The sequence below is a fragment of the Ailuropoda melanoleuca genome, chromosome 10 (genome assembly GCF_002007445.2).
Source record: "Ailuropoda melanoleuca isolate Jingjing chromosome 10, ASM200744v2, whole genome shotgun sequence".
Classification (NCBI taxonomy): domain Eukaryota; kingdom Metazoa; phylum Chordata; class Mammalia; order Carnivora; family Ursidae; genus Ailuropoda; species Ailuropoda melanoleuca.
The window spans coordinates 67514367-67541066 of NC_048227.1; the positions used below are offsets into that span (position 1 = coordinate 67514367).

General features: G+C 36.2%; 1 protein-coding gene across 3 annotated transcripts in view; it reads right to left on the minus strand.

Annotated features, from left to right (window-relative positions):
* The window catches only part of LOC100467154 (mannosyl-oligosaccharide 1,2-alpha-mannosidase IA), a 177251-nt gene that overhangs the window by 91720 nt on the left and 58831 nt on the right, over nucleotides 1–26700 (minus strand). For all 3 annotated transcript variants that reach the window (XM_034669054.1, XM_034669056.1, XM_034669055.1), the window contains exon 5: nucleotides 19473–19553. In XM_034669054.1, the coding sequence (XP_034524945.1) occupies nucleotides 19473–19553 (81 nt within the window). The remainder of the gene's footprint in view (nucleotides 1–19472; nucleotides 19554–26700) is intronic.

Consider the following 26700-nt stretch of genomic DNA (forward strand, 5'->3'; position numbering starts at 1 on the left):
TCGTACAGAAAGGGCAAGATACATGCTTTCTTTTCCTTTATCAACCTTCAAGGTCATAAATTGCCCCATTGTTTTGAAGGTGGTCAACTGTTTTTGCTTTTTGATATCATTATGACCTTATTCATTTAAACATACTGAATGAGTTTTAATCTCTTACATTTATAATTTTTACTAGAACAAAATTCTCATATTTGCTGGTGGAAGCCTCTTTAAGTTGGCTCTTGAGTCCTTTTGACATTATTGTAGTTGTTTTTGTTATCTGCTTTAATGAGATGTTTCAAACTAGTCTTGCACATTTTCTATTTTAGCCATTTCTACAAGAAGCCCTGATTAGTAAGAAATAGGAATTTAAGACCCAGTCTGGGTGCTCATGACCACTGAATCCATCGTTTCTAGGCTTCCTCAGGCCTAAAAAAACGTGTGTTATGCAGGAACACATATCCATATAAATGCATATTTATGTATTTTAAGATGAAATATAAGTTCATACTAATATTTCCAATTAAAAATCAGAACCACAATGTTTTTCTTTTTAACACTTTTATCATATAATTTGCCAATTTAAAGTGTATGTTTCAGTGGTTTTAGTATAGTCACACTAAATTGACTCAACACAATAAATTTTAGAACATTTCTATCACCCCTAATGAAGAAACACCATATCCATCAGCATTCACCCCCATTTCCCCCCAACCTCTTCAGTCCTAGGCAATCTCTAATCTACTTTCATCTCTACAGATTTGCCTATTTAGGACATTTCATAAAAATGGAATCATACTATGTGGTATTTTGGTTAACTCAAGCTCATTCTACAGTTGAGTCACCAGGAAGGGCTCCTGGAAACATCATTCTCTAATTTCTTGTATGCTGATAATAGTTTGCCTGTGTCCTCTGCACCTGAAAGTCAGTTTTACAAAATATAAAATCCTTCTTTCTCATTCTTGCTATAGCTGCCAGAAGTCCCCTTGAATTTGTCATTAAAATGGGAGATCTGTTTATAATGGGAAACAACCAGCATTTGAATTTTGGGTAAGGAAGGAGTTGAGACTGTAACTATTGCATAAATCAGTGCATGTTCCTCATTGCCTCTGTGTCTACAGCAGTTCACTGTTTTCTTTGTAGTGCTTCCCTTCTTTTTAGCATTTCTCTTCCACATAACACAAGGTTTTTCCAGGGCATGAAGATGTCCAACTTTCCTATTTCTTTTTCATTCCCAAGGATTTACGTATTCAGACTGCCTAAGCATTGTATAACAAAAAGCTTAAATATATTATACCAGAAGTAGTCATTGTGTTTACACTGGAAAAGGAGTTAAGATGATCTGAGATATGGGGAGAAAACTTCCACCACACCCCTTGTCCAATTCACAACATCCTGTAAACTTAAAAATCAACGTATCATAGTTCTAGAACACTGGATTGAGAGGATGCTTAAAAGACATTACACATTTATTTTAAATCAATGAAAAAACCTGAAAGTGATAAAAGGGCTTGCTCAAGGTAAAGTCAATATCCAAACAGGATTTCAGATTCTAAAAACAATGTTCTTTCCTCTCCTGAAGAGCTGCCTCTTAAGTTTATTCGATGGACTAAGTTTATTTGAAGGACGACTCCAGTACAATGAGTATTTCAAGTAGTCCATTTACAAATTGTTTATCTAAAGGCTCAAAACCTGGCAATTTCCCTTACAAATACAAGTTTAAGTAGTGAGAGGCTCAGGATCACTACAGAAAAGTCTACTCCATTACAGGATCTCAGACAAGTAAAGAGCCCACAGCTAGAAGGAAAGGCAGAGTGTTCAGGTGAGGAGAGAATCAAGTGAAAAAAGACACTGTTGGCTTATTATCACATCTACAGATACCCCAAACATTTTTTAAAAATTTTATTTCAAAAATATAGAAATTTCCAATACTTATATGCCCATAACTAAGCTCTATCGATTTGTATCATAGTCCTATAATCACAATTGTTTTGGATTTTAAAAAATAAAGCAAAATAGTTCAAGTTTAAAAAATATGGTTGCAAATTACCTTGGGTTTCCATCATAAAATGAATCTAGATTTTGATTTGAGAAGCCTCAGAGTGTCTGGTAGACTGTATGTTCCCCTCTTTATAATCACCTCCTTTATCTCTCAGACAAGGTTTTCTTTTTTCCCTGGCTCATTACCGAACAGCCTTTCTCTTTCTTCTTCCTCAAACAAGCATGCATGGCTTTTGAAGTTTCTTAAGGGATATTTACTGCTGTAACAACAGGAGAAAGGCTCTCTGCTATGTCTTCCCTAATACCTTCTTTCAATTAGATCCTGTAGAGAAAAACAAAGTCGCAGATTGTGCCAAGTGCCTCAGTGTTCCCAGGTTTCTGTGTTAGTAATGAACATAAACTTTATTAATGAATCTATACACTTAACAAAAATAATTCTACTTTTGTGCCTTGTAAGTGGTTGATGATGGAAAATGCAGAGATTTCTCATTCACATATATTTTTTTAGAATATGGAATAATCTACACACTATTTTGTATCACACATTAGGTTGATTTGTGTGTGTGTGTGTGTAACAAAAAAGTTTTGTTACTATAATTAGCCCTTGTCTTTTTATACTGCTTTGCTAACTCAAAAGACTAGGGAGTTGGATCTGAGATGTGCATGAGTTTATAACCAATCTATTTACTTAAGCTTTGTGTCACCTCTATCTCTGTGTGAAATGAGGATAATATTAACATCAAATAGATGTTGTTGTAAATAAACCACCACCTGAAATGGAAATCTATAAATTGACTATAAAAAGGGAAATTCAATTATCACTGAGTCATGTCATTTTCTTTATGAAACAGATGTCAGAGAGGGAAAAAGGTGACTTTCAAGACTCTACAGGCTGGATTCTTATAAGAAAAGTTAAAAACTTTAAATCTAAAGAGAGGTAGAACAACTGAATCCTGAGTAAGTATAGAGGTAAAAATTTGGTAATGATTTTATTTCCCCAAGTCTACGGCAATTTTTAATATTTTTCTGATCATAAGATTATTACTAACTAGTTCATTATAAAAATATGATTAAGTATAGAAAAACAAAAGGGCAGAGGAAAGATGATATACCAGTCAGAAGTAAATATTTATATTTAAGAAGTTTCTTATGTAATTATTCTCTGTTCTCCATAGCTGAAATCATATCATACATGAAATTTCGTATTTTGCTTTGGTATCAATAATTGTCCATGCCATTAAATAAACAAGCAAGAATAAATTTTAATGGCTGCACAGTAATGCAATCGTGTGGGTATTTCAAGATCTGTTCCATCATTCTCTTACTATTGGATATTTGAGATGTCTCCTATTTAATGAGCACATAAAATATATCCATTAACTGTTTCGACATAATAAGATTATATTTTGGATTATTTCCTTTGGCTAGATTCCCCAGTATAGAATAACTGAAGCTAAATAAATATCTTTATTAAGGATCTTCTTATATGCATATACTAGATAGCTTTTCAGAGCAATTATATAAATGACATTCCCTTCAGCAACGTCTGAGTGAATTTTTGCCCTACTCTCCCCAAACTGGGTATTAACATAGTTTTTAGTTTTTGTTAATTTGATAGCAAAAAGGGGAGGTGGCAGGGGAGTCGAAGCATTGGTATTTTACTCCGAGTACTTAGAGAGTAAATTATTACTCTGCATCTGTCTGAACATGGAGGAAAAGCACTGAAGTCAAACTAGTGGAAAGCACAATGCCAGGCACTTGTGAAATGAGATTGGCAAAACTTGAAAGTGTGAGAATTGCTCATTTATCTGCATACTAATTAAATTCTACTGTTTGAGGTGGCATCTTAAAATTCCACAATGGATGGACCCCCAGGAAAAACTCTTAGTGGAATGCCAGGTCACTGGATGTAATCTCAGTTAAATGGTAAGGGTCCCAGTTTTGAGTCTTGTCTTTTGATAATAGTTAACAGAATTAAAGGAAAACATTCTATTAAATGCTGGTTCACTGCAAATCTTTAATGATTATGATAAGTAGATATTTTAATCATTTTTTTGCAGTTACTTTTATGATATATGACAATAAATCTGAGTTTTCCTTCCTCTCTTTGTTTGGTGAATACAACTGAAAAAAGCAAATTGGCACCAGGATTCCAGATTTTTATTCATAGTCAGGAAAAATTTATTGAAGTGCTGTCAATATATGGTAGATTTATGAGCTATTTTTAAATCCTTTTTGGAATTCTCTAATTACATAAAAGCATTCCAACTGTATTGGTAAATCTTCACAATTTATGGCTGTTAATAAAGCCAAAATATTTTAGTTTCATTTGAAATGATAAGGTACTACCTTTCTCCTTCCTATTTACCAGAAAATATGATTCCAAAATTGAAAATACGATTCCTTTTTCTAAATTATCTCTACATTATTCAGTGCTCTCAAACATTGCCATTCTCAATATATGCCTTACTTATAAAGAAAAAAGTTGAATGTATACCTTTATCATTACAGTGTCACACTGAAATATAGATATAAATTCTATCAACATTTTGAACTGTATCTGATACCAATTCAGAGTAAAAAGAGAGATTGATGCTAAAATCACACCAATTTTTTATATATTACAAGGTTTTTGCTTCATGTAGTCACTGGACAATGAGAAGCGTTTTATTCTACTGATAAAGAAGGTGAGGGAATGAAAACACGGAGGAAGAAAATACGAATGCAACTAAAGAACTACTTGGAAAAAAATTCAAGAACTTTGTCTCTGGTTTAGGAAAATGACATGAATGCAGTGAATAAATCATTTCAAACACAACTTGAATAAAAAAGTATTATAATCTCACAAGTGTTATGAATGTATCACACAATTTGGTTTTCATGCCTTAATTATTTTTTGTTGTTCAGGAAGTGAGAGATTTCATAGATTATAGAAGATTGCTGCTGGCTCACTATATGAAGTTTAGATGTTGAAAGGATGAGCAAGTGAACAGGAAAAAAAGACTGTGGTACGAACCCTGGTAACTCTGGTTTTGGGAATACTATGTGGGCAGGGTCACGAAGCAGACAGAGCAAGATCTAATCCCAATTCTGTCACCTACTGTATGACTCGGGAATCAGGTGCTCAGAACTTCAGTGTATCTACAACATGGAGATTACACAATTTCTCCAGTACTGATATTGGCACATGACAAACCCTCAAAAAACAGTCTTATTACTGCCATTATCATCACCACCGCCGTCCTCCTCCTTTACTTCATCCCAAAGTTAAGAGAAATCTCTATCATGAACTCAATTCTCAAGTTCCTCTGGAATGCTCTTTTCTCCTCTGGAATGCTCTTTTCTCCAAATATTCCATGGTTATTACTCAAGTCCTGGCTCCGATTCAACCTAAAGTGGACCTCATCTTCCTACCCCTCTCTCATCACTTTTTTATCCCACAATTGTCTTAGATTTTCTTCACAGCACTTATTACTATCTGAAATTATCCTGTCAACTAATTCATCATATTATCTCACTAGCATGTACATTTCATGAGAGCTGGGATTTTGTTGAATTTGCTCATCACTGAATCCTCCAGAGATAAGAACATGGCCTGGCACATAATAGATGCTCAAAGTAATCATATATGGCACATATTTGTTGAATAAAGATGTGAATCATAAGTGACTAAATGTGTTAATAGCTGTGTGCCTGATGAGACAACAGAGACTTAATGTCCACTATAACCCAGTTAAACTCTGGGTTAGTATTCTTCTATGCCTAGTCAGAAATTGTTAGATAGCAGAAAGTCAACATAAATGCTACAGTTGTGATCGGTATTAGCAGTTAAGCCTAAACTGAATAATGGGTGTACCTTCTAGTTGACCAGAGGAAGACTGTGAGAGAAGACTAAAGTCAGAAGACCTATTTAATAATTACGTACCATGTTAGCCATAAGAATTAAGACACAGAAGTTAACAGTGATTTATAAATTAGAACTGTGGCTATTATGATATCAAGAACTTAAAAAAATCTATTAAGATAAGATTAAACAAGTAAATGCCTCAACCACATGGAATTTAAGAGAAAAACGTGACAATCTATTTTGCTTCTCTGGTCTAACCCTGAACTTCTACCTAATGGCAAGCATGAAAAACAGAACAAAAGTGCTTAGATTAATGAGTTGTGAAAAAATTCCTTTATTCTATGTCTATACCATTAAAGCTCTTGGATTTCCTCATTTTGTAGAACCCTGGAATTAATCGCTATTCGTACTGCTTTAGAGGAATTGGATACCTCAAATTAAAATAAAGATCAATTATTAAGTCAAAAACAAACATTACCTTCAAGCCTTACATTTATTTTATCATCAATGTAAAAGAATTTTCAGTTGTTATAAGATAAGCTGTTTGCTTTCAAATGTACAATTAATGATAGCATAATCAGACATATCAGCAGATCTCTCTTAGAGGCACTTCATAACATAATAGAAATGGATTCAGTTACTACAATGGTTAACCTTACGATTTGTCAGCATTTCTAAACTGTTTTAAAGAAAAAACTTAAAAAAATACATAAGTTATAACCTTACGATTTGTCAGCATTTCTAAACTGTTTTAAAGAAAAAACTTAAAAAAATACATAAGCTTTCTCTAGAAAGCTTTGTAAATGAAATCTTTAGAGGATTTAAGGAAGGCGCCTGCTACAAACTGAATGTTTGTGTCCCCCCAAAATTCGTTTAAGTCCTATACCCAATGTGATGGTATTTAGAAGTAGGAACTTGGGAGATGATTAGGTTGTGAGGATGGAGCCCTCATGAATGGGATTAGTGACCTTATAAAAGAGACCCCAAGAGTTCTTTCACCCCTTCTGTCATGTGAGGACATGGAGACGATGGCCCCCCACGAAACCGAAAATTGGTTTTCACCAGACAGTAAATCTTCCAGAACCTTGATCTGGACTTCCCAGCCTCCAGAACTTGGAGAAATAAATGTTTGTTGTTTGTAAGCCATCTGTCTCTGGTATTCTGTGGTGGCAGCCCAAATGGACTAGGATAATAGCTAAATACCAAACCATAACAATCTTGCCAAAGCAAATTTTTATAAATAAAATAGTTTCATACACTAGGTAAGATATAATTTTTAAAGAAAATTCAAAATAAATTCACCTCATCATAATCAAATTTACTGCATTTATCATAGATAAAATTTCATCTAGTAACAGTTTAAAGAAACAGCTCTGCATAGGTATATTGATGCACTAAATCCAACTAATTAGCTAATACATGTTGTTTATATATCTACTGAACTGTAGATATAGATTACTGCCAACTGTAATCATCTGTACTAACTTCTCAAGACTCTAGAGTCAAGAATGTTTGTCCAACAATCTTGTATTTAAATTTCATACTCTGCGAATACTTCCCTCTTTTTTGTTTAAACAGAGAACTTTGTTCAGTACATATTTTCACACAAATTTATGAATAGAATGTAAACAGTGTTTGTACCTTATCAAATTTAAAAATAAGTTCACTGATGCTTGGCAGTTTTCTTTAAAAGACCGATTTTTACATTGTATTTTTTCAATTAAAATGTATTACACAGTTAGCCATGCAGAAAGATTCTGGCAAATCCCTCCTTAACCGCTTAGTCTCATGATGTTTTCCTGGATCATGACATCACTCAAAACTCCCTCACTGTTGGGGCTCCTGGGTGGCACAGCAGTTAAGCGTCTGCCTTCGGCTCAGGGCGTGATCCCGGCGTTGTGGGATCAAGCCCCACATCAGGCTCCTCCGCGATGAGCCTGCTTCTTCCTCTCCCACTCCCCCTGCTTGTGTTCCCTCTCTCGCTGGCTCTCTCTCTGTCGAATAAATAAATAAAATCTTAAAAAAAAAAACTCCCTCACTGTTAAAATCTCTTATTCATACGTCCCACTGTACAGCCTTTACTTCCAGAGCTTCCAGCCACCTATAAATTTCTGCTACTGCTCCTGTGCTACTTTAACTAAACTTCAGGCAATTTAACCAGTCCATTTTCTACCCATCACTCACCAGCTGTTCTTCATACTGCCTTATACCCATTTGGACATTGTAGTCTATGATTTCAATAAGATTTTTTCCAATATCCCCAAACCTATGCATTTTTTTTTTTTTTTTGGTCTCTGTCACATCTGGCTAGCAAAACCCAACTAAAACCAACCACCTACTTTCTCCATACTTGCATATGAACTGCTGAGCAACAGACACCCGGGAGGACTGATGCCACCATGAATTCATGGTCACCAACCTAGACACTGTCCAGAAATTCTACCATGTTTCTTTAGTCAATCCTCTCTAGAATGACGATTCTATATTACACACACTCATCTCAATGTCTGTTTTCTCTCTGAGTCTAGGCAGGTGTCCTTGTCTTCTATTTATTCATATAGCAAACAGGGGCCATCAGATGATAATTATCACACACCTCCACCACCAAATCTACCAGGTCACTGATGTGTGCCAATTTTCTCCTCCACTCTCATTCTTCAATGGAGGAAGGACCCCTTCCTGAGGCCATCTGTCCTCTGAATCCCATCTTTCTCCATCTTCTTAAAGACCTTCTCCTCTTCATTCAAAACCAATGTTAATTCTGTGCTATTACTCTATCAAAAGTATTCTTGGTAAAGTCACCTATGACCTCTGTATTACAATGTCCCGAAGATACTTTTCACTTAAAACAACTTGCCCTAGCAGAAGCCTCTGACACAGCTGAATACTTCTTCATTTTTCAAAACACTATCTTCTTTTGGCTAATCACATTCTACTGGTTTTCCTCCTACTTCTGGGACCACCACATCTCTGTCTCTTTTTCTAGTCCCCTCATCTCACAAAGTATGGAATATGATCCCAGCAACCACATTCCCTTCTGTTCCTTCAGTTGTCATTTAGCTGTCAATGACTCATGAGTTCAGACTAGAGCCTACGACATCTATCGTGTATGTTTGACATCCCTAATCTCTAGCTGTTACTTGGTATCTTGAAGCTAGAATGCCTGAGTTTGAAGCCAACTCTGCCACTTTGCATGCCTTTGGGCAAGTTACTTAATAACCTGCTCTGTTTCTTCCTCCATAAAATGAGGATAAAAATACTTATTCTTATTTTATAGGGTTGTTTTGAAATCTAAATGAATTAATATTTGTCAGCGGAGACTGTCTTTCGTTTGTTTGTTTCTATGGCACCAAATGCAGTGCCTCAAAGCAGGTATTCGATAAACATCTGCTGAGTCACTAAATAAGTGAACTTACCAGATGGCAAATTATCACAATTCTGAGGAATTTTCTACGAGCCCTATTACATTTTAAATTCCTTGCCATAGCTACCTCTTGGTACCCTTCTAAAGGACACCACCATTTCAAAGGAAAAGAACAAACAGGAATATTCCTGGAAAAATACAACTTGTTAAAACACACACACATGTGCACATCTAGTATTAGAAACCCACGTCAATAGGATTCAGGCAATAAAAAATGATTTGGAGTATTGGTTTTAACAGACATTGTGAATTATGAAATGATTCAACATAAATCTAAATCTATTACCTCATCTCTTTCATTAGACTTTTGTAAAACAAGTAATGACTGGCCTGGGGAACACTTAAATCACAGAGAAAATGGTTGAAGGAGAAGTACCAGGTCCTCAATGTCTGATCCACACAGTAGGGTGCTGCCCGAAAGCAATGATTAACTCCCACATCAGACAACAGCAATGGTGGTGACAGGCATTCCTTTTGTATAGGGTAGTTTATGTCTGTCAACTTTACCATTTAAAATTTGGAAATGAAGGGAGAAGTCTAGAAAAGAAGATATTTCTTGGAGAAGCAGATCTTAGGAGACAAGTGCGGGAGGAGTAGCCTTTTACTTGAAAGGTCATTGAAGACGAGTATTTCTATCCCAAGGCACAACACTCCACTTGCTACCTTGGTGCCATAGGGAGAAAGTCTTTTCCTAGTGGTATAGATGGATTCCAGTTTGGAGATCCTTGGAAAACTTCCTCTCTCCTCACAAATTCCTATCTTCTGCTACTCCCGGTGGTTGGGAAGGCTGGCTATACATTTTAACCTAAGTCAGTGGCCACTGTGGCAGTCTTTAACACTGTCCATTAAATTTTCCTCCCAGGGATATGGTGGTACAATGCATCCCCTGCTCCAACCTTTTAAGTTACGGTGGCCATGTGATTGCTCTGGCCAATGAGATGTGGGCTGAAGTAACAGGTGTCTTTCTGACATATGCATTATGAGCCAGTGTGCATCTACTAGATTCTCTTTTGCCACCCCCACCCTCCAGCTTCCTGACTCCCATCTTAGCAAATGGAAATGATTCAGATGGCAGCTGCTCATTAGCTGGGCTCTGGATGGAGGACAATGAGAAGCAGTCAGGGGCAGAGCATGTGGCATTGGTGGAACACACAGAATGTACAGAGCATCTTGTCTCGAATCACTGAGATTTTGAGATTGTCACTACATCTTAAGCTAGGTCTACACTTACTGATGTGAATTTGTAGTTTGTTTACTATGTGCAAGGCACTGTGCTAAACTAAAAGGGATACAAATATTTCATTAAGAAACAAGTAAGGGGATCTGGCTGGCTCAGTTGGTAGAGCATGCAACTCTTGATCTTGGGGTTGTGAGTTTGAGCCCCACACTGGAGCAGAGTTTACTTAAAAAAAATAAAAGAAAGAAACAAGCTAATTTTCTGACTTTCCCTTTCCTGCGGGACCCAAGCCCTCTTGTTTGGTTTATAATCAGACAGAAATCAGACCAGCTTCTGCCATTTATACACTAGCATGAAAAAGTTTTAGAGCTGGAATTATTAGCAAACTGTAGAATTGCTTTTGTGAATTGTAGAGATAAAGTTCTTACAGCTGATAAAACTTCTATGATTTGAAAACAATTATAAATACAGGATAGATTTTTATAAATAGAGAAACACATATAGCAACCTGAGTTAAGGAGTAGATATGATTTTAGTAATTCACCCTAGGACAAAAAAAAAAACTAGTCATTTCATTTGGCTAAAATAGATATTATTCATAAACAATGCCATATACTCCTAGATCTCTTTTGAAGTACAAATTAAACTTCTAATTGTATATTCAATGAGAGACAGTTGGAACTCATTAACCATGGAAATTTAATAAGCAAAACTACTATAATTTAGTGACTTTGAACCTTTTTAAGTGAAAATACTTATTCAGTATATCATATTCCTTTCTTTTATAAAAATTTCAATAACAAATGCTAAATAGTAAAAATACCTAAAGTATATGTAAGGATCAATCTAAACTTCTAAGAAATCATAGGATCAAACACATCAATATACAATAACATAAGGAGACAATCAATACCATTTAATAAATATGGTTGAAATTGTTCTTTTTCAGGAAAGTAGCATAAGTGTACCATTAAATGGCTAAGAAAGTTTTAGCTGAATAGTTTCCTCAAACCAAAACAAATATACATTGTATTATCTCTTTCCCGTTTACTTTTTATAAATTTCTTCTTAGGTTTACAATTTCACAAAATGCTCTAATGTCAATTCTATTTAAAAGGTCCACTACAAGGGCACCTGTGTGGCTCAGTCTGTTGAGTGCCTGACTCTTGACAGAGATCAGAGCCCCATGCTGGGTGTGGAGCTTGCTTAAGATTCTCTCCTTCTCTCCCCCTCTGCCCCTCCCTCCCTCTAAAAAAAAAAAAAGGTCCACTATAAACAACCGATAATATTTGGTAGTTAGTTAAATTTTGATATATTCTCTAGCTCACTGGTTTTCAAAACTTTCTCTTTCACAGAACTAGCATTTATAGAATAGATTAAAAAAAGTAAGACGTTCTGCCAGGGTTAGTGGGAGGGGTTGAGATGGGGAGTGGGGTGGCGCTGTAAGGGGTTTACACAGGGTTTTAGAGATTGTGCACATTTTTTGTCACCCTACTATGTATTGTTTTGTCTCCACATACTACCTCAATCTTCCAGGCCATTTGCTTATTTGTGTTATCAATGTATAGATTTTGCTTTAAAAGCTAGGAGACTTTTCTGCTGGGGTTTTAAAAAACAAAGGTCACAGAAAGCCTAATAAAGGTTTAGTCATAAACATTTACTAAATATTTTCTAGCGCTAGGCACGTAGTGCTAAGCAAAGGGCTATAAAAACAGCAGAAACTAAATCCTTATTTTCGAGCTGTACAAATTCTCCTGGGGAGAGGGGTGATGAAGTATCAGGGCCATAAACAAAGCACGGTAATAGCATATGCAGAGAATGCAGGGAAGGAACTCCCTGGCTCCCCCTTGCAGGGGTGGAGCTGGCCTGAGCACCACGGTTAGGGAGGGCCTCACTGCAGGGTGATATCTAGGTTGGGGGAGGTGGAAGGAATAGGGTGAAAGCCATTCTAGGGAGAGTAAATGTGGATATATAAACCACACAGATGTGCTTGGAGTATTTTAGGGGAAAAAAATGCACATTGTTGTTAGAGAGGAAGGTAAGAGGCATAAGGGACAAAACCAGAAAAGGTAAACTGAGTCTGGGCCAGAAAGGCTTTCTCTGTAGGCCAAATCATAAAGACTCAATTTATGATGGCACAGGGACCAGTGGAGGTTGGCAAGAAGAGCTGTGTGGCACAATTACGGGCTCATTTGGTGGTAAGATACAGAACTGGCTGAAGGGCTAAGATGCTGGAGATGTGGTCGCTTCATGTGGATATCCTTAAGTCAGTTTTCTGCCTTCTCATCTTATCACAAGGAGAACAAAACTAACAAACCAAAACACAAACCTTTTTTCTTACCGGTCTGTCCAAGTTTCCCAGTTTGGGTTTATGAGAGTTACGTTTCCTCACCAGAAGCTGAGATCCACAGGGCAGGGATTTGAGGTGCGTTTATTCTCAGGTATGTCTCAGGACAAAGGACACTGCAGCATGTGGCAGGAACACAACCAGCATCACTCAAGAGCCACTTCCCTCAGGTTGTGACTCACTGTTCCATCTGCATGGCTGTCCAAGCTCACCGCCATGTCAATGAGCTGCTCTGCCCAAACACACACACACCCATGGGAGCTTTCCTGCTGACGGAGCCCCTCTAACCACCTCATCCAATATGGCTCTTCCCCAGACAATTATTCTCAGTAAGAATATTGATGACGGGTGCCTGGGTGGCTCAGTCGCTTAAGCATCTGACTCTTGATTTTGGCTCAGGTCATGATCTCAGGGTCTTGAGATCGAGCCCCCCACTGGGCCTGTACTCAGTGGGGAGTCTGCTTGAGATTCTTTCTCTTCCCTTCCCTCTCTGCCCCTCCACCCCCAAAATAGAGAATACTGATGAAAAGGAGAAAAAGCTTTGTAAATCCAGCCCTTTTCTCATTTTACAGTGTATTTAATATTCTTAATTTTTATTATTTCCCTTTCATCTTGATTCTTTTCTTCTAATTAATATAGACTTAGTTAACCATATAGTAATTTTTCATAATATAGACATTTAAAATGATGTATTTCTTTAAGGAAAACATGGGCTTTCCACAGAATTTAAAGGGACGCTTATACTTTAGTTGTTTGTTGAGTCGACTATCTTAATATTATAGATTCACTCCCTGATCCAGTTTTTTAAGAGATTATTTAAAAAATTTCAAGTAGTTTCACCATTTTAAATATGTGTATCATTTATGCCCAATGTTATATTTTGATTGTGACATTATACATAAATTTTATTAAAAAATTTTCATTGTCTGTAACGTATAATAAATATTGATCAAGAATTTGGTTTACCTAATTTTTCCATTTCATTATGCCATTATTTCAAGCCTCCTTTTTAACTATATTGCTCAAATCTGTCATTTATTCATTGTATAGCCTTAATTTTTTAAAAGATTTTATTTATCTATTTTAGAAAGAGAGAAAACATGAGCAGGGGTAGAGGCAGGAGAGGAAGAGGATCTCAAAAGCAGACTCCACACCGAGCACAGAGGCTGAGATGGGGCACGATTCCACAATCCTAAGATCGTGACCTGAGCCCAAGTCAAGAGTCCCACGCTTAATTGGCTGAGCCACCCAGGCACCCCAAGCTTAATATAGTTTGCTCTTAGGGTATTATGATCATTTTTTTTTAATCTTTGTGTGTGTGTGTGTGTGTGTGTGTGTGTGTGTGTGTGTTTGTAATTATGCACTCTATTGATATCTTTAGTTCCTGGATTCAAATCAACTTTATTAGAGACCATAATTAAACTACTACCCAGACAGGAAGATAAATCTGAGCCCAATTTTTACAGGCAGGATTTGGGGAGAGGAGTGTTAATATATTTCTGATGGATCTTTTTTTTCCCCCCCTGTTTATACCAGACAGTTCTACATTTTATGGAAAATTCAGTATGTATAAGGTGATATTATTTGTGGGTAATTTTATATTATCCAATTTTTAGTGTTCAGAAAAAATGGAAAACCAAATTACTATTAATTCTCTCCCTGTTTTTTGCTCTGACTGCTAGGAAACCCAAAGACAAATTTCTGCCCAAAGCCTACTTGGCTGTACCAGCTGTTTGTTAATCTTACCTGTGATTTTAATATTCTCTGACTTTATCAGTCAGAGAAAGACAAATACCATATGATTTCACTCATATGTGGCATTTAAGAAACAACAACAACAACAAAAAAAAACAAAGGAAAAAAATAAGAGAGAGAGAGAGAGTGACAAAGCAAGAAACACACTCTTAATCATAGGGAACAAAGTGATGGTTACCAGAGGGGAGATGGGTGGGGCAATGGGTGAAACAGATGATGGGGACAAAGGAAGGCACTTGTCATATTGAGCACAGGCTGATGCATGGAACTGTTCAATTACTATATTGTACACCTGAAACTAATATAACACTGTGTGTTAACTAACTGGAATTAAAATAAAAACTTAAAAAATACAGTCTGACTTTATTCTCTGTTTTCAACAGCTCTGCATTATGCACATTTCTTGTAAGTCACTTTAATTTCTTTGCAGAATAAGGCAGGAGACAGAGGGCTGGTCTGGAAGATGACTTTATCCTCACGGACAGGGGCAGACATGGTCTGAAAGGGAACCTCATCAATGCATCCTGATTTTCTAAGGGATTTCTAAATACTTTTATAATTATTCATCACCAAATACACTCTACAAAATTGATGGCTAGCCCCCTAAATAGCCCAAATATCTGAATCCTATAATGAAAAAACAATAAATCTTTCCACCAATAAACTCGCATTCTCCATTTTATTTCTCTCTTCCCCATTCCATAATCCTACCCTCTTCCTATGTTTTCTCCCTTGACATTCCTAAACTTAGTGGCATTAGCTACTTCTCTTTGCAGGAAGCCCTTTAGCAATCTTTTGTACTGGTGTATGGAGCACTGGATTTCTTTTGGTGAATTTGGGGAAAAATACTTTTGCTCCCTTTGAAATGAAGGATATCCTGGTAAAGTAAACTGATCTAATGTAAGAATCCATTATGTGTGTTTCCCCAGTGTTAGATCAGAAGTCTTTGTTACCTTTTTTCATTGAAAGCTAGTTCTTCAATCGTTTTAGCATCCAGGAATTGGTGTTTTGTTTTTCTAGTTCACAAACATAAAACATACTAGTCAAACGTCTCCTCTGAGGAGTAAATACCTTAGTAGTTCCAAACATTCTCTTTTAATTTACAGAATAAAGTAGTTTTGCAAACCAGGAAAAGTGTTTTCAAACATATCATTAAATTATCACTTTCCACATGGCTTGTTTCTTTCCTCTGACACCCTCACTCACCGTAGTGATACTGTGTCTTTTTTTTGGCTTCCAAGCATTTGTTCTTTCCACCCTTCTAATAAGGCCTCAATTTCCTGCTCAGGAATTATCTATACTCAGTGTTCAAAGGAGAAGACTTCTATCATATCCTCTCCTTCTTTCCCCAAGATCCTTAAAGGGCCACATGTAAACCAAACTTGACAAGGGTAGAAAAAACAGGGTACATTTATTAATTCTAACATGTCCCCGATTAATTATTGAATCATAGAGATTATTGAATCATAGAGATTCTCTGTGGCCACTTGCGACTTACTTCCAACTTGTTTTTCAGCCCTCAGTAGGAGGCTGTGGCATCCTATATCCTGTTAAATTCACTTTCTGCTCAAGAAAGCCATTGGTTTCTACTGTAAAACAAACGATATGTGGTATATTCATACATGCTAGTTTGCACATATATCATCTTCTCTTGGAATGTCTTATTTTGCATTTGCCATTTTTCAATATCATTTTTGCTTGGGTTACTCTTATTCTACAGTGGGGGTTTCTCAAAATTTGTTCTGGGAAACAGTATTTCTCACTCAGGATTAGCAAATGTTACATTAAGAAAAAAGGAGGAAGGTTACAGTTAAGAAAGTATGTTAAACACAGGGATACATAAAATTCAATCAGTTTCTTTTTCTGTACATTGTGAATTTCCAAGACAGAATATAAGCTGTAGCTTTTTCTGAACTTATTTTTAGTATGTATACAGACTTATCCCGACATATCTAAAGAAGCTGGTGCTCCGTAGAACATATTTTGGGTAATGATACTCTACATGCTGCTATTTACTGTCTCCAACGAGGACTTTAGTTTCCCTTGAGCTTATAATAGAGCAATACTATCTCTTTTACTTATATTTAATACTGATCATTCCTATTTAGTATTCATCTTATCTCTAGCCTAGCTGTTTGTAATTCTTGTGATTGTTTGTATTTCTTACATAGACTGAAAATCTTGCGGCTGTTTTTAATGGCACACAAAATATTTTAAATGGGCTAGGGTGTTTTAAAATTTTTTAAATATGTCCCTATAGTCAAACTATTTATTAACAGGTATGTCATGTAACCATTGTAATTCTGGTAGGGTTTATTCCATTGGCATTCTTGACTACTATTGAGGGTTTCTAATTGTAGTTTTCCTGAAGCATGTAACACAAACCAGTGGTAACTCCTCCTCTGCTTTTGCAATATAAATTTAAGAATTTTGAGCTTATATCAATGTGGGGCTATCTAGTTCTGATGGTGATTTATACGATGTTCTCAAAATACTCCTGAGCCTCAGCAATGAAATGAAATGTCGAATTACAGTGATCTAGTAGCCCCTCTACAAGATAATCTAGGAAGATGAATTTGCCTCGGCTATCTTAGTAAATACCTTGATTTACATAGAAATGTATGGTATAGAACTTTATCAACAATCTGAAACCAAGTAATTCATAATTTGGCTATGTGGATGTTCTTTCTATTAATGAATGTTCAATTTTCTTTTTCCATTTGAATATGGAGATAAATAGCCCAAGCACAGACTTGGGGTAAAATAGTTTTTCTTGGCCACATTCCTGATAGCCAACTCCCCTGAGCATACTGGTCAGACGTTGTCAGTGGTGAGGTAGCTGAGAGGAAAAAAAGACGAAATGATGTTAAAACAGTCTAGTACTAATCACTTCTTATCTGGCAATCCCACTTTAGAGAATATCTTTATCGACTAATTATAGCTACCTCATCCAAAATACAAGAATACAGGAAACAACCCAACTATCTAACATTTAGGGACAGGTTCTGCAAAAATGATGCTGAGTAGATGAACCCTTAAGAACTAAATATTCTATAGAAACAGTATATTCTACAGAAACAGAAAAGCACGTAAGAAGGGAAATAGCTTAAGTAATTTTTATAAAATTACAATATTGAAAATCTAGTTGTAATAAAAACTATGTTTTGTATGGGGATAAGGACAAAGCAAATACACTAAAAGAATAATTATTTTCAATGGAGGTGTTCTTTGTAGTCCTTTGTTTACTAAAGTTAACTAAATATGGAATAAAAAAGTACCTTTATAAGATCTGAGGCAAATGATTTTATCTACAGGCAAAATATCTGGGGTATATTTATATAGTTTATATATAAACCCATGATATCTATGGTTTATATATAAACCCACAGATATCAGTTTAATTAGAATATTTTTTCACTTGTAATGGTTGTATATAAACTTAAGACACCATTATAAGTGAAAAAATATCCTAATTAAACATGATGCATATTTAAAAGAAATGTTATTTGTTTCTTTTTGTATGCTCAATTATCCTATTTGAGCCCAGATGCAGAAGGACGGAGTTCTTAATTCCTCTAAATTGTCTCACCTCCACATAAATGATGCAGAAAGTTAAAACCAAGTTCATCCTAAGTATGTCATGTCAAAAAGAATGAGAATACCAGGCACTGGGTACTCAAAGACAAATATTCTAAAAGCAGAAACTTGCTAACTAAAATAACGTTAATTTTCAGTATGACTTTTTAAAACTATGGATTCCCTGGCTTAATGCTTGGAACATCCTAAACAAAACTGAACAAATGAAGTTATGTGGGCCTGAAAAAAGGGAAGAAGAGAAACAATGTGCCAGAAAGTCTCTTCACCCTGGCTGAGAAGGTGACAGAGTCCATAATGAAGAAAAGAATTTAACACTTAAACAGGACAGATAATAGGGGAATACAGAGTCACTTACATACTTTAAAAATACCTATGGTAGAATAAAATCTAAAGACAGAAAGAACACTCAGATTGGGCAGGCTGTTTTGCTCTGGCTAGAAAAGTACCCGGGAGACAGGAACAAAGTAAAGCAGCTTTTCTCACTAAACATTTATTGCTCTGCTTAAATCTGTTTTGAAGGAGCATAGAAATACATGAAATACTACACTAGGTAAGATCCACTCTTCCCCTAGCCAGAATGCTGAGGCTCACACAAATCTGATTGACATGCAATTGAAATATGTGACTGTTTTTCCTTGACGTCAGCTTTTAATACTGTCAACATTAAAGGTGAAGTCCATTCCAACAACTCTTAGTGGACACTTAGGATATTCATAAAGTTGTCTAAAACCTTTCAAGAAAATAGCATCTGTGCTCTTTATAAGCATGATACAAAAATCCTTCCTTAATCTATCAATAAAAGGCAGCTAAATTAAAAATTCCTGCTTTCCTCCGAGCAGATAATTAATTAAGTGTCACTCTAGGAAGAGCTCCAAAGCACACGGGGACACTGGTCCACAGGACTTCCCACTGGAAGGCTGAATACCTCACTTACCCCTCCCACAATTCTTAAATACTGTAATTTTCAGATCTTACTTGTCAAACTTTCTCCACCTTCAAAAAGGTTTTTATTAAGCTAACATTATACCAACATTAAAATAATTTTTAAAGGAAAAAAATTCATCCACAAGCCTGCCACTCTACTAAACCTCTTTAATTTGTCCACAGGCATATCTAATTTATAGTTGTAATCACATCACACCCAACAGAACGGAGCCAGGCTTTTTAAAAGTCATTGCTTACCATATCCTCAGAACACGTTGTGCCCAACTTTCCCAGTGTGCTCATTTAATGAGTATATATGAAAAGAAATTCAGTATATGCTAGAGGCCTATCAAAATATGAGAACAGATACCACAAAAAGCAAAATTTACCACTAAAATGTAATTTTATAGTTTCATCTTACCTCTTCTCCAGACAGATAGTAGGCTGACAGTAGTCCACCAACAAAGCGTATATTTACTTCAAAAACGGAAACCTCAGCATTCTGTGGAAACAAAATAAAGGAGGTTCATACATAAATCATAGTACACAATTGAGAAAAATACCATCATGATAAAGTAGACTAAATATTTAAATTTTGCTCTTATATGCTTGCCCAGAGCAATTTATATACAAGAGAAAAAGTTCTGTCTTTTAACAGTGTCAAAATATATGTAAATAGACAAAATAAATTTGACTCTTGAAATAACAATTATAAAATATTTATAAAATTATTTCCTCCCTTTGTTCGACAACAGATATAGTACTTAGTATTCTCTATTTGTGCCGATGCCACAGGGCCAGGACATTTTATTTTTCTGTGTTCTCCTTTTATTTTATTCATTTGCCTGCTTTTTCTTCCTGAAAGGCCATTCAGACTCTTTGTACTTTGGCTGGTAGTTGAACATGATTCTAGCATTCTTCTCACATCATGTTAAAGCAGCATGGCTAGACTGCAAATAGAATTTGAAGTTGGAGGGACCTGGGTTCCAGGTGCTGGTTCCCAAATTCCTGCCTGTGGCCTAGGATAGTCACATCTTTCTGAGAAGAAATTTCATCTGCATAAAAGAGTTTGCTTTGATTATTCACCGTGTGCCAGATCCTGTGCTAATCTCTTTACATGGACTATGTCCTGTAATCCTCGCACCGATCCTGTGAAATAATTACTAGTCTTACAGCCATTGTACAAATGGAGAAACTGAGACTTACGGTGGTTACTGTGACATCAGACAACTGACAAGTGGTTGAATCAGAATTTGACTGGAGTGTTCTAATTCCCGATCCATGGCTCTGCTATCCTGACTCCTGTATCTCCTCACATAATAATGCACCAAGTCTCTTTACTAACGGTCATATCATTGTGGCATATAGTTAGTAACTGCTACTAATACTTGTATTATTTTATACTTGACATGCTGTTACTAGAAAATTTAACACAGCTAACCTACTATAGGTGTAAGATACACGTCAATCTGTAGTTAGCTCCCTTTCATGTTGATTGGCCCACTGAGTAGTTGTTCACTTTTGCATAAGGTCAACCCATTCACTGATAATCCTAGGAACTAACAGCAAACTATACTATAGGGAGTCAATATCTGACAGATGAGCTTAGTTAAAATCATCCAAGATATTATTTCCTTTAACAAATATTTATCAAGCAACTACTATGTGCCAGGCACTGTTGTAGGCTTGAGGGTCATGGTCATGAAGACTGACAGGGTCCTCCAACTCCTACTCTAGTGGGAGGAAACAACTGCAGAAAAGAAAAATGGACATATATTTTCATGTAATTCCCACATGCTCTCTCCAAAAAGTTATAAGGATCTAACAATTAAAGCTAGGTAACTGCTTACATTAAAATTTTTTTCAAAAAATTTCCCGCAAAAGGAGGATGATGAAAACAACTTAGGAGAGAGAATTACAGGGCACCTGGGCAGCTCAGTCTGTTAAGCAGCTAACTCTTATTTTTGGCTCAGGTCATAATCTCAGGGTTCTGGGATCAAGCTGTGTCAGGCTGTGAGGATTCCCTTCCTCTCCCTCTGCCTCTTACCTCTGTCTCTCTCTCTCAAATAAATAAATAAATCTTAAAAAAAAAAAAAAGGAAAGAGAATTACTGGGCCAGAGTTAGACAAAAGCATCATAATATAAGACTCTTTGGTGAGTTTGTTTAACAGTATTTCATAATTTGCAACATGTACATGATATAATTTGACTAAAAACACTCTATATAGGTGCAATTTATCAAAGGTGTATCATTCTGAACAAGCATTGTATAAATATTGGTCAAAGCTTTTATATTCCACAAGATTACTGACAAGGGAAAAAGAAGGGAATTCATTAATTTATTCTGGTTCACACAACTATATATATATATATTTTTTAAAGATTTTATTTATTTATTTGACAGAGAGACAGCCAGCGAGAGAGGAAACACAAGCAGGGGGAGTGGGAGAGGAAGAAGCAGGGTCACAGCAGAGGAGCCTGATGTGGGGCTCGATTCCATAATGCCGGGATCACACCCTGAGCCGAAGGCAGACACTTAACCGCTGTGCCACCCAGGTGCCCCACACACAACTATATTTCTTATGTCTAAATATAACAATGTCTTATAATAAAATCTAATGAATTTATACCCTCAAATCATATCACTCTCTATTTTTACTTGTATTTTTCAGGTTTTTTTTTTTTTATTATGTTGGTCACCATACAGTATATCATTAGTTTTTGATGTAGTGTTCCATGATTCATCGCTTGCTTAAAACACCCAAAGCTCCATGCAATACGTGCCCTCGTTAATACCCATCACCAGGCAAACCCATTCCCCCACCCCCTCCTGTCTAAAACCCTCAATTTGTTTCCTGGAGTCCACAGTTTTTAAACCTGAGAACAGTCCTCAACATTTCTGCTTACTATAGCTTGTTAAAGTGATTTTATATTCTGGTTATGGCTATGGGGTCATTAGATATGCATTCTCTTCCTCCTATGAAAATTCTGGATAATCAGGACTTTTATATAGACATCTGATAAAAATTAATGCTAGGCAGAAGACTGAGCCATGTCAAATACCATCAGAAATATATCTTCAGCTAGGCATCAGTCACCTATAGGGTACAGTTGTACAACCAGATATTGATCTGGCAATGTATTCTAGAACCTAATTTCTGTTTATCTTGCTCTGTCTGTAAAATATGGAGAAATGACCTTGCAAAGTAACATGCTCAAGGTCAGTTGCTTTGTCTTTTGAATTTCATGGATCTAACAGTCTGGTGAGCCTGTCCAAGAAGCAAATCTGGCTTGTTAGTGAATCCATGTAGCTTTCCAGTGATTGCTGTGTCCTTGTCTTTAAAAGTCTTGCTCAGGAATGTCACATCACCATTAGTAGTACTCAAGAGTCATCACATTTTCCTCCTTTTGAAAACTGGAATGACATTAGAAATCCCAACATATTATTTTTTCTACTTTTAAAATCAATGTTAAATCCAAATTATTTTACAACCTTACTTTGAGAGATATTTCAACATTCTGGGCTGTGTTATGTTATTGATCAGAAGACTGAGATTTTGACACTTTTGGTCACTCTTTACATATTCTTAGATGAAAAGGACTAAGAAAATAAAAATTATCCCACCATAGCAAATTGGTTTTCTACAGTGGAAACAGCAGACCATAAAAACACTACCCAGAGTTAGAAAGACCTGGGACCGAAGTATGCTTCTAGAACTAGCTGAGTGTGAGATCCCAGCAAGTCACTTACTCTCTTTGAGTCTCTGTTTTCTCATTCGTAAAAAGGGACAAGGCATTCTTTACAAGGCACTATGAGTCCGTGAATATAAAACACTGTGCATGGCACATGGCGGAAAGCGCTCCGTGGGGAGCTGCCGCCGTTACCCACTGCACAGTAACTCGGCCTCAATAAACTAAGGCCTAGCGTAGTTTATTTCCGCAGGGGTTACTGGAAAATCAGAAACTCCAGAATCTTAATATTCTAAATTCTAGAATGCAAACTGACACATCTGCTCTGACCCTCATGGGAATCCTATTTCTTTTCTTTTCTTTTTTTTTTTTTTTAAGATTTTATTTATTTATGTGACAGAGAGACAGCCAGCGAGAGAGGGAACACAGCAGGGGGAGTGGGAGAGGAAGAAGCAGGCTCCCAGCGGAGGAGCCAGATGTGGGACTCGATCCCGGAACGCCGGGATCACGCCCTGAGCCGAAGGCAGACGCTTAATGACTGCACTACCCAGGCGCCCCGGGAATCCTATTTCTTAATGGCTAAAAATCCTTTTTCAAAATATAGTATCATGATCAAACTTTCTTTTGGGTTTGATATACTTTATAGGATATCTGGATTTTCAAAAGGGAATTTCTACAATCAGGGTTTTAGGCTATTTTTATATATTTCTGATTATGGTTTCCATTAAAATAACCTTATTAAATCTAAAGTGAATATATTCATCCCATCAATATTCATGCAGTGTCTTCTAAGATGTTCTGAAACTTTTCCGGTGACTTGGCCTAAAGACAGAGAGGGGTTAGGGAAGGGAGAGGACAGTATGTCAAGAAGGGGAGCCCCAAACAGCCTGTAACACCAAAATGTTCGGTGAGTTTTTTCTAACAATTAATGTGAATTTTGCATTCTCCTCAATCTGTGTTTATTTTAAAATAAAATTTCCTTCCTTAAATTTTTAAGTCAGGTTACACTGCAAGAATATGCTCCATGTATCCTATGACGCCTAGCGCACTGTCATGTGTGAGTGAGAAGAAGATCCAGGCTTCCGGCTAAACTGCATGTACCTATTTGTTAATATCACAATTGATAAACAAATGGAAATTGGAAATTTTGGCTGAAGGCCTAACCACAAAAAAAATCTGGATTGGAGAAATTGCTCTTTCATTTTGACTTTCTGTCACCAACAGCATTTGAGTCAAAGGACACCCCTAAACACATTCATATATAAATTTAATAAAATATATGCTATAAATAAGATCACATCTAGAATCAAGAAATGAGCATGACAAAACCTGGAAAAATTAGGCCTCAGTACTAATCTCCTATTGTCTTGGGTGTCTTAGACTTATAATTCTGTAAGTTTATCCCTGCATATTTCTGGCCTCTGGTTCACTACATATATATGTGAATTATGAGATAAACTGATAAAGACAGCTAAGATGGATAAAAAGAGTTTAATTCAATAAACCATTTTATATGTCTCTTTCTCCCAATCCTTAATGTTATGCTCCATGTCTCTATCGGGAAAGGCTTCCTTCAGTCAACAGATTGGACTTGATTCATGAGCACAAAGAACCTAACTCTCTCTGGGCAAGAGGGAAAGTGAACACTTCAATTCTTGTTCCAAAACAAATGCCTACAGACTTTCTCCCACTAGACAACACAGCATTTTAAACAACTCAAAAACTAATTAGGTGTTTATGAGGTATTTTTATAGGTAATTTATTCACCAAAATTTTCTGTAAAATGATATATTTTAGTAGATTTCAATAAGTGAAATAATGGGCCCGACCATTAGAATAACAAATTTAGTTTACACCAGAGTTTTCTTTTGATGGAACAGCTACAGAGGCAGAAACTCCCCCTGAAGAACTTTTATATTATTTCTTTGCACAAGACTTACAGTTATTTAGAGTCAAACTTATACCAATTTGTTTAAGGAATTCTTAATTCTTATGATTCCACAAGGCATGACAGATCTGATTGCACTAAACTGAACAAGACCTCTTGGAAGAGGACTTTTATTTTCATAATATTTTGATAATATTCCGAATATTTGGTCCCAGTTCTTAGACTTTTTTTTTTAAGGATAAATCTCTGAGCCCTGAAATCAGAGACTACTTCTTTGCTAGCTATTCCTCCAAACTTCCTGCCAGCTTTCTACTCAATGACTGTAAGCAAAAAACAAGCAAGCACTGATAACTGCCCTGCAACAATGCAGTAACTATGTTTAATAATTAAACTGCTCTGCTACAAACATATATGATTTTATTTATTTATTTGAGAGAGTGAGTGAGCAGGAGGAAGGGGGAGAGAGAATCTGAAACAGACTCCAAGCTAAGCCCAGAGCCCAACGTGGGGCTTGATCCCACAACTGTGAGATCATGACCTGAGCTGAAACCCGGAGTCCTCAGAGGCTTAAATGACTGAGCCACCCAGGCACCCCAAGATGAGACTTTTCAAAGCCACTGATTAAGAGTGGTTAACTGCCTATACACCTTGCCTATGTTTAAACTTAGCAGACACCTTTATGTATAAATAGTATTTCAAAGTGCATGGTGTATTAATATTTTGAGGATTAAAAGTAGAAACTCTTTTTAACAGATTAAATTGCAATATTAAACAATGTAATTTAGTGTAACATATGTCCTAGCAGTTTTTAGTTTCATATTTAAGTAACATGATGTACCTCTTAAGATGAACAAAGTGCAAGTTCTTTAAGCCACAAAGATAGGCAAATAATCAGCTTCTCTATGTGAATAGGTCGGTTTTACTATGCAGGCCCAGAAGGGCCCTCAAGTAGCAGTCCAATCTATCACTAATTACTGTCTGAGAGAACAGCTCAGTATCCTTTTAAAGTCAAAACCCAAATCATCATTCTTGGCAGGCACTGATTAGAATTCAGATAGAAAATACTGAATAACTCCATTCAACAAGATAATTAACGTATCTGCACCCATAAGGATATAGCACTGCTCTAAAACAGACTAAGGCAAATACTAAGGTAAAAGTCACTTCTTGCATGTTCTATGGCACAGAACTCTGGACCTAAGTCAAGTACTCATTCAGGCATTTGAGAAGATCCAAAATTGCTTTTTTGAGGTCAATTTATTTACATCCTTCCAACAGGGAACATTATAGCTTATTTTACTGAAAAATAGGGTGGCATTTTATCTGGATAAAAGAACAGTCTGGATCATTAAACTGTTGGTGGGAATATAAATTAGTGCAGCCACTGTGGAAAACAGTATGGAGGCTCCTCAAAAAAATTAAAAACAAAATACCATACGATCCAGTAATTCCACTTTTGAGTATTTACTGAAAGAAAATGAAAATGCTAATTCAAAAAGGTATATAGCATACATGCATGCATGCATGTGTGTGCACGTGCACACGCACACACACATGAATACTACTCAGCAATGTGAAAAAGGATAAAAACCTTGCCATTTGTGACAACATGAACGGACCTAGAGGGTATTAGGCTAAGTGAAATAAGTCAGACAAATACCATAAATCTTTGTAAATACTATATGATTTCATTTATATGTGGACTCTAAAAGACAAAACAAATGAACAAACAAAAACAAAAACAGATTCATAAATACAGAGAACAATGTGGTCGTTGTCAGAGGTGAGGGGGTGGGAGAAATAGGTGAAGGGGATTAAGAAGTATAAACTTTCACTTATAAAATAAATAAATAATGGGAATGAAAAGTACAGCAAAGGGAATATAGTCAATAAAATTGCAGTAACACGTATGGTGACAGAGGATGCCTATACTTAACGTCGTAAGCACTGCATAATGAATAGAATTGTGAAATCACTGTATCGTACACTTGAAACTGATATAACATCATATGTCAACTATACTTCGATTTAAAAAAAAGGGGAGAGGGATAAAGTTACTTTTGCTACCAGT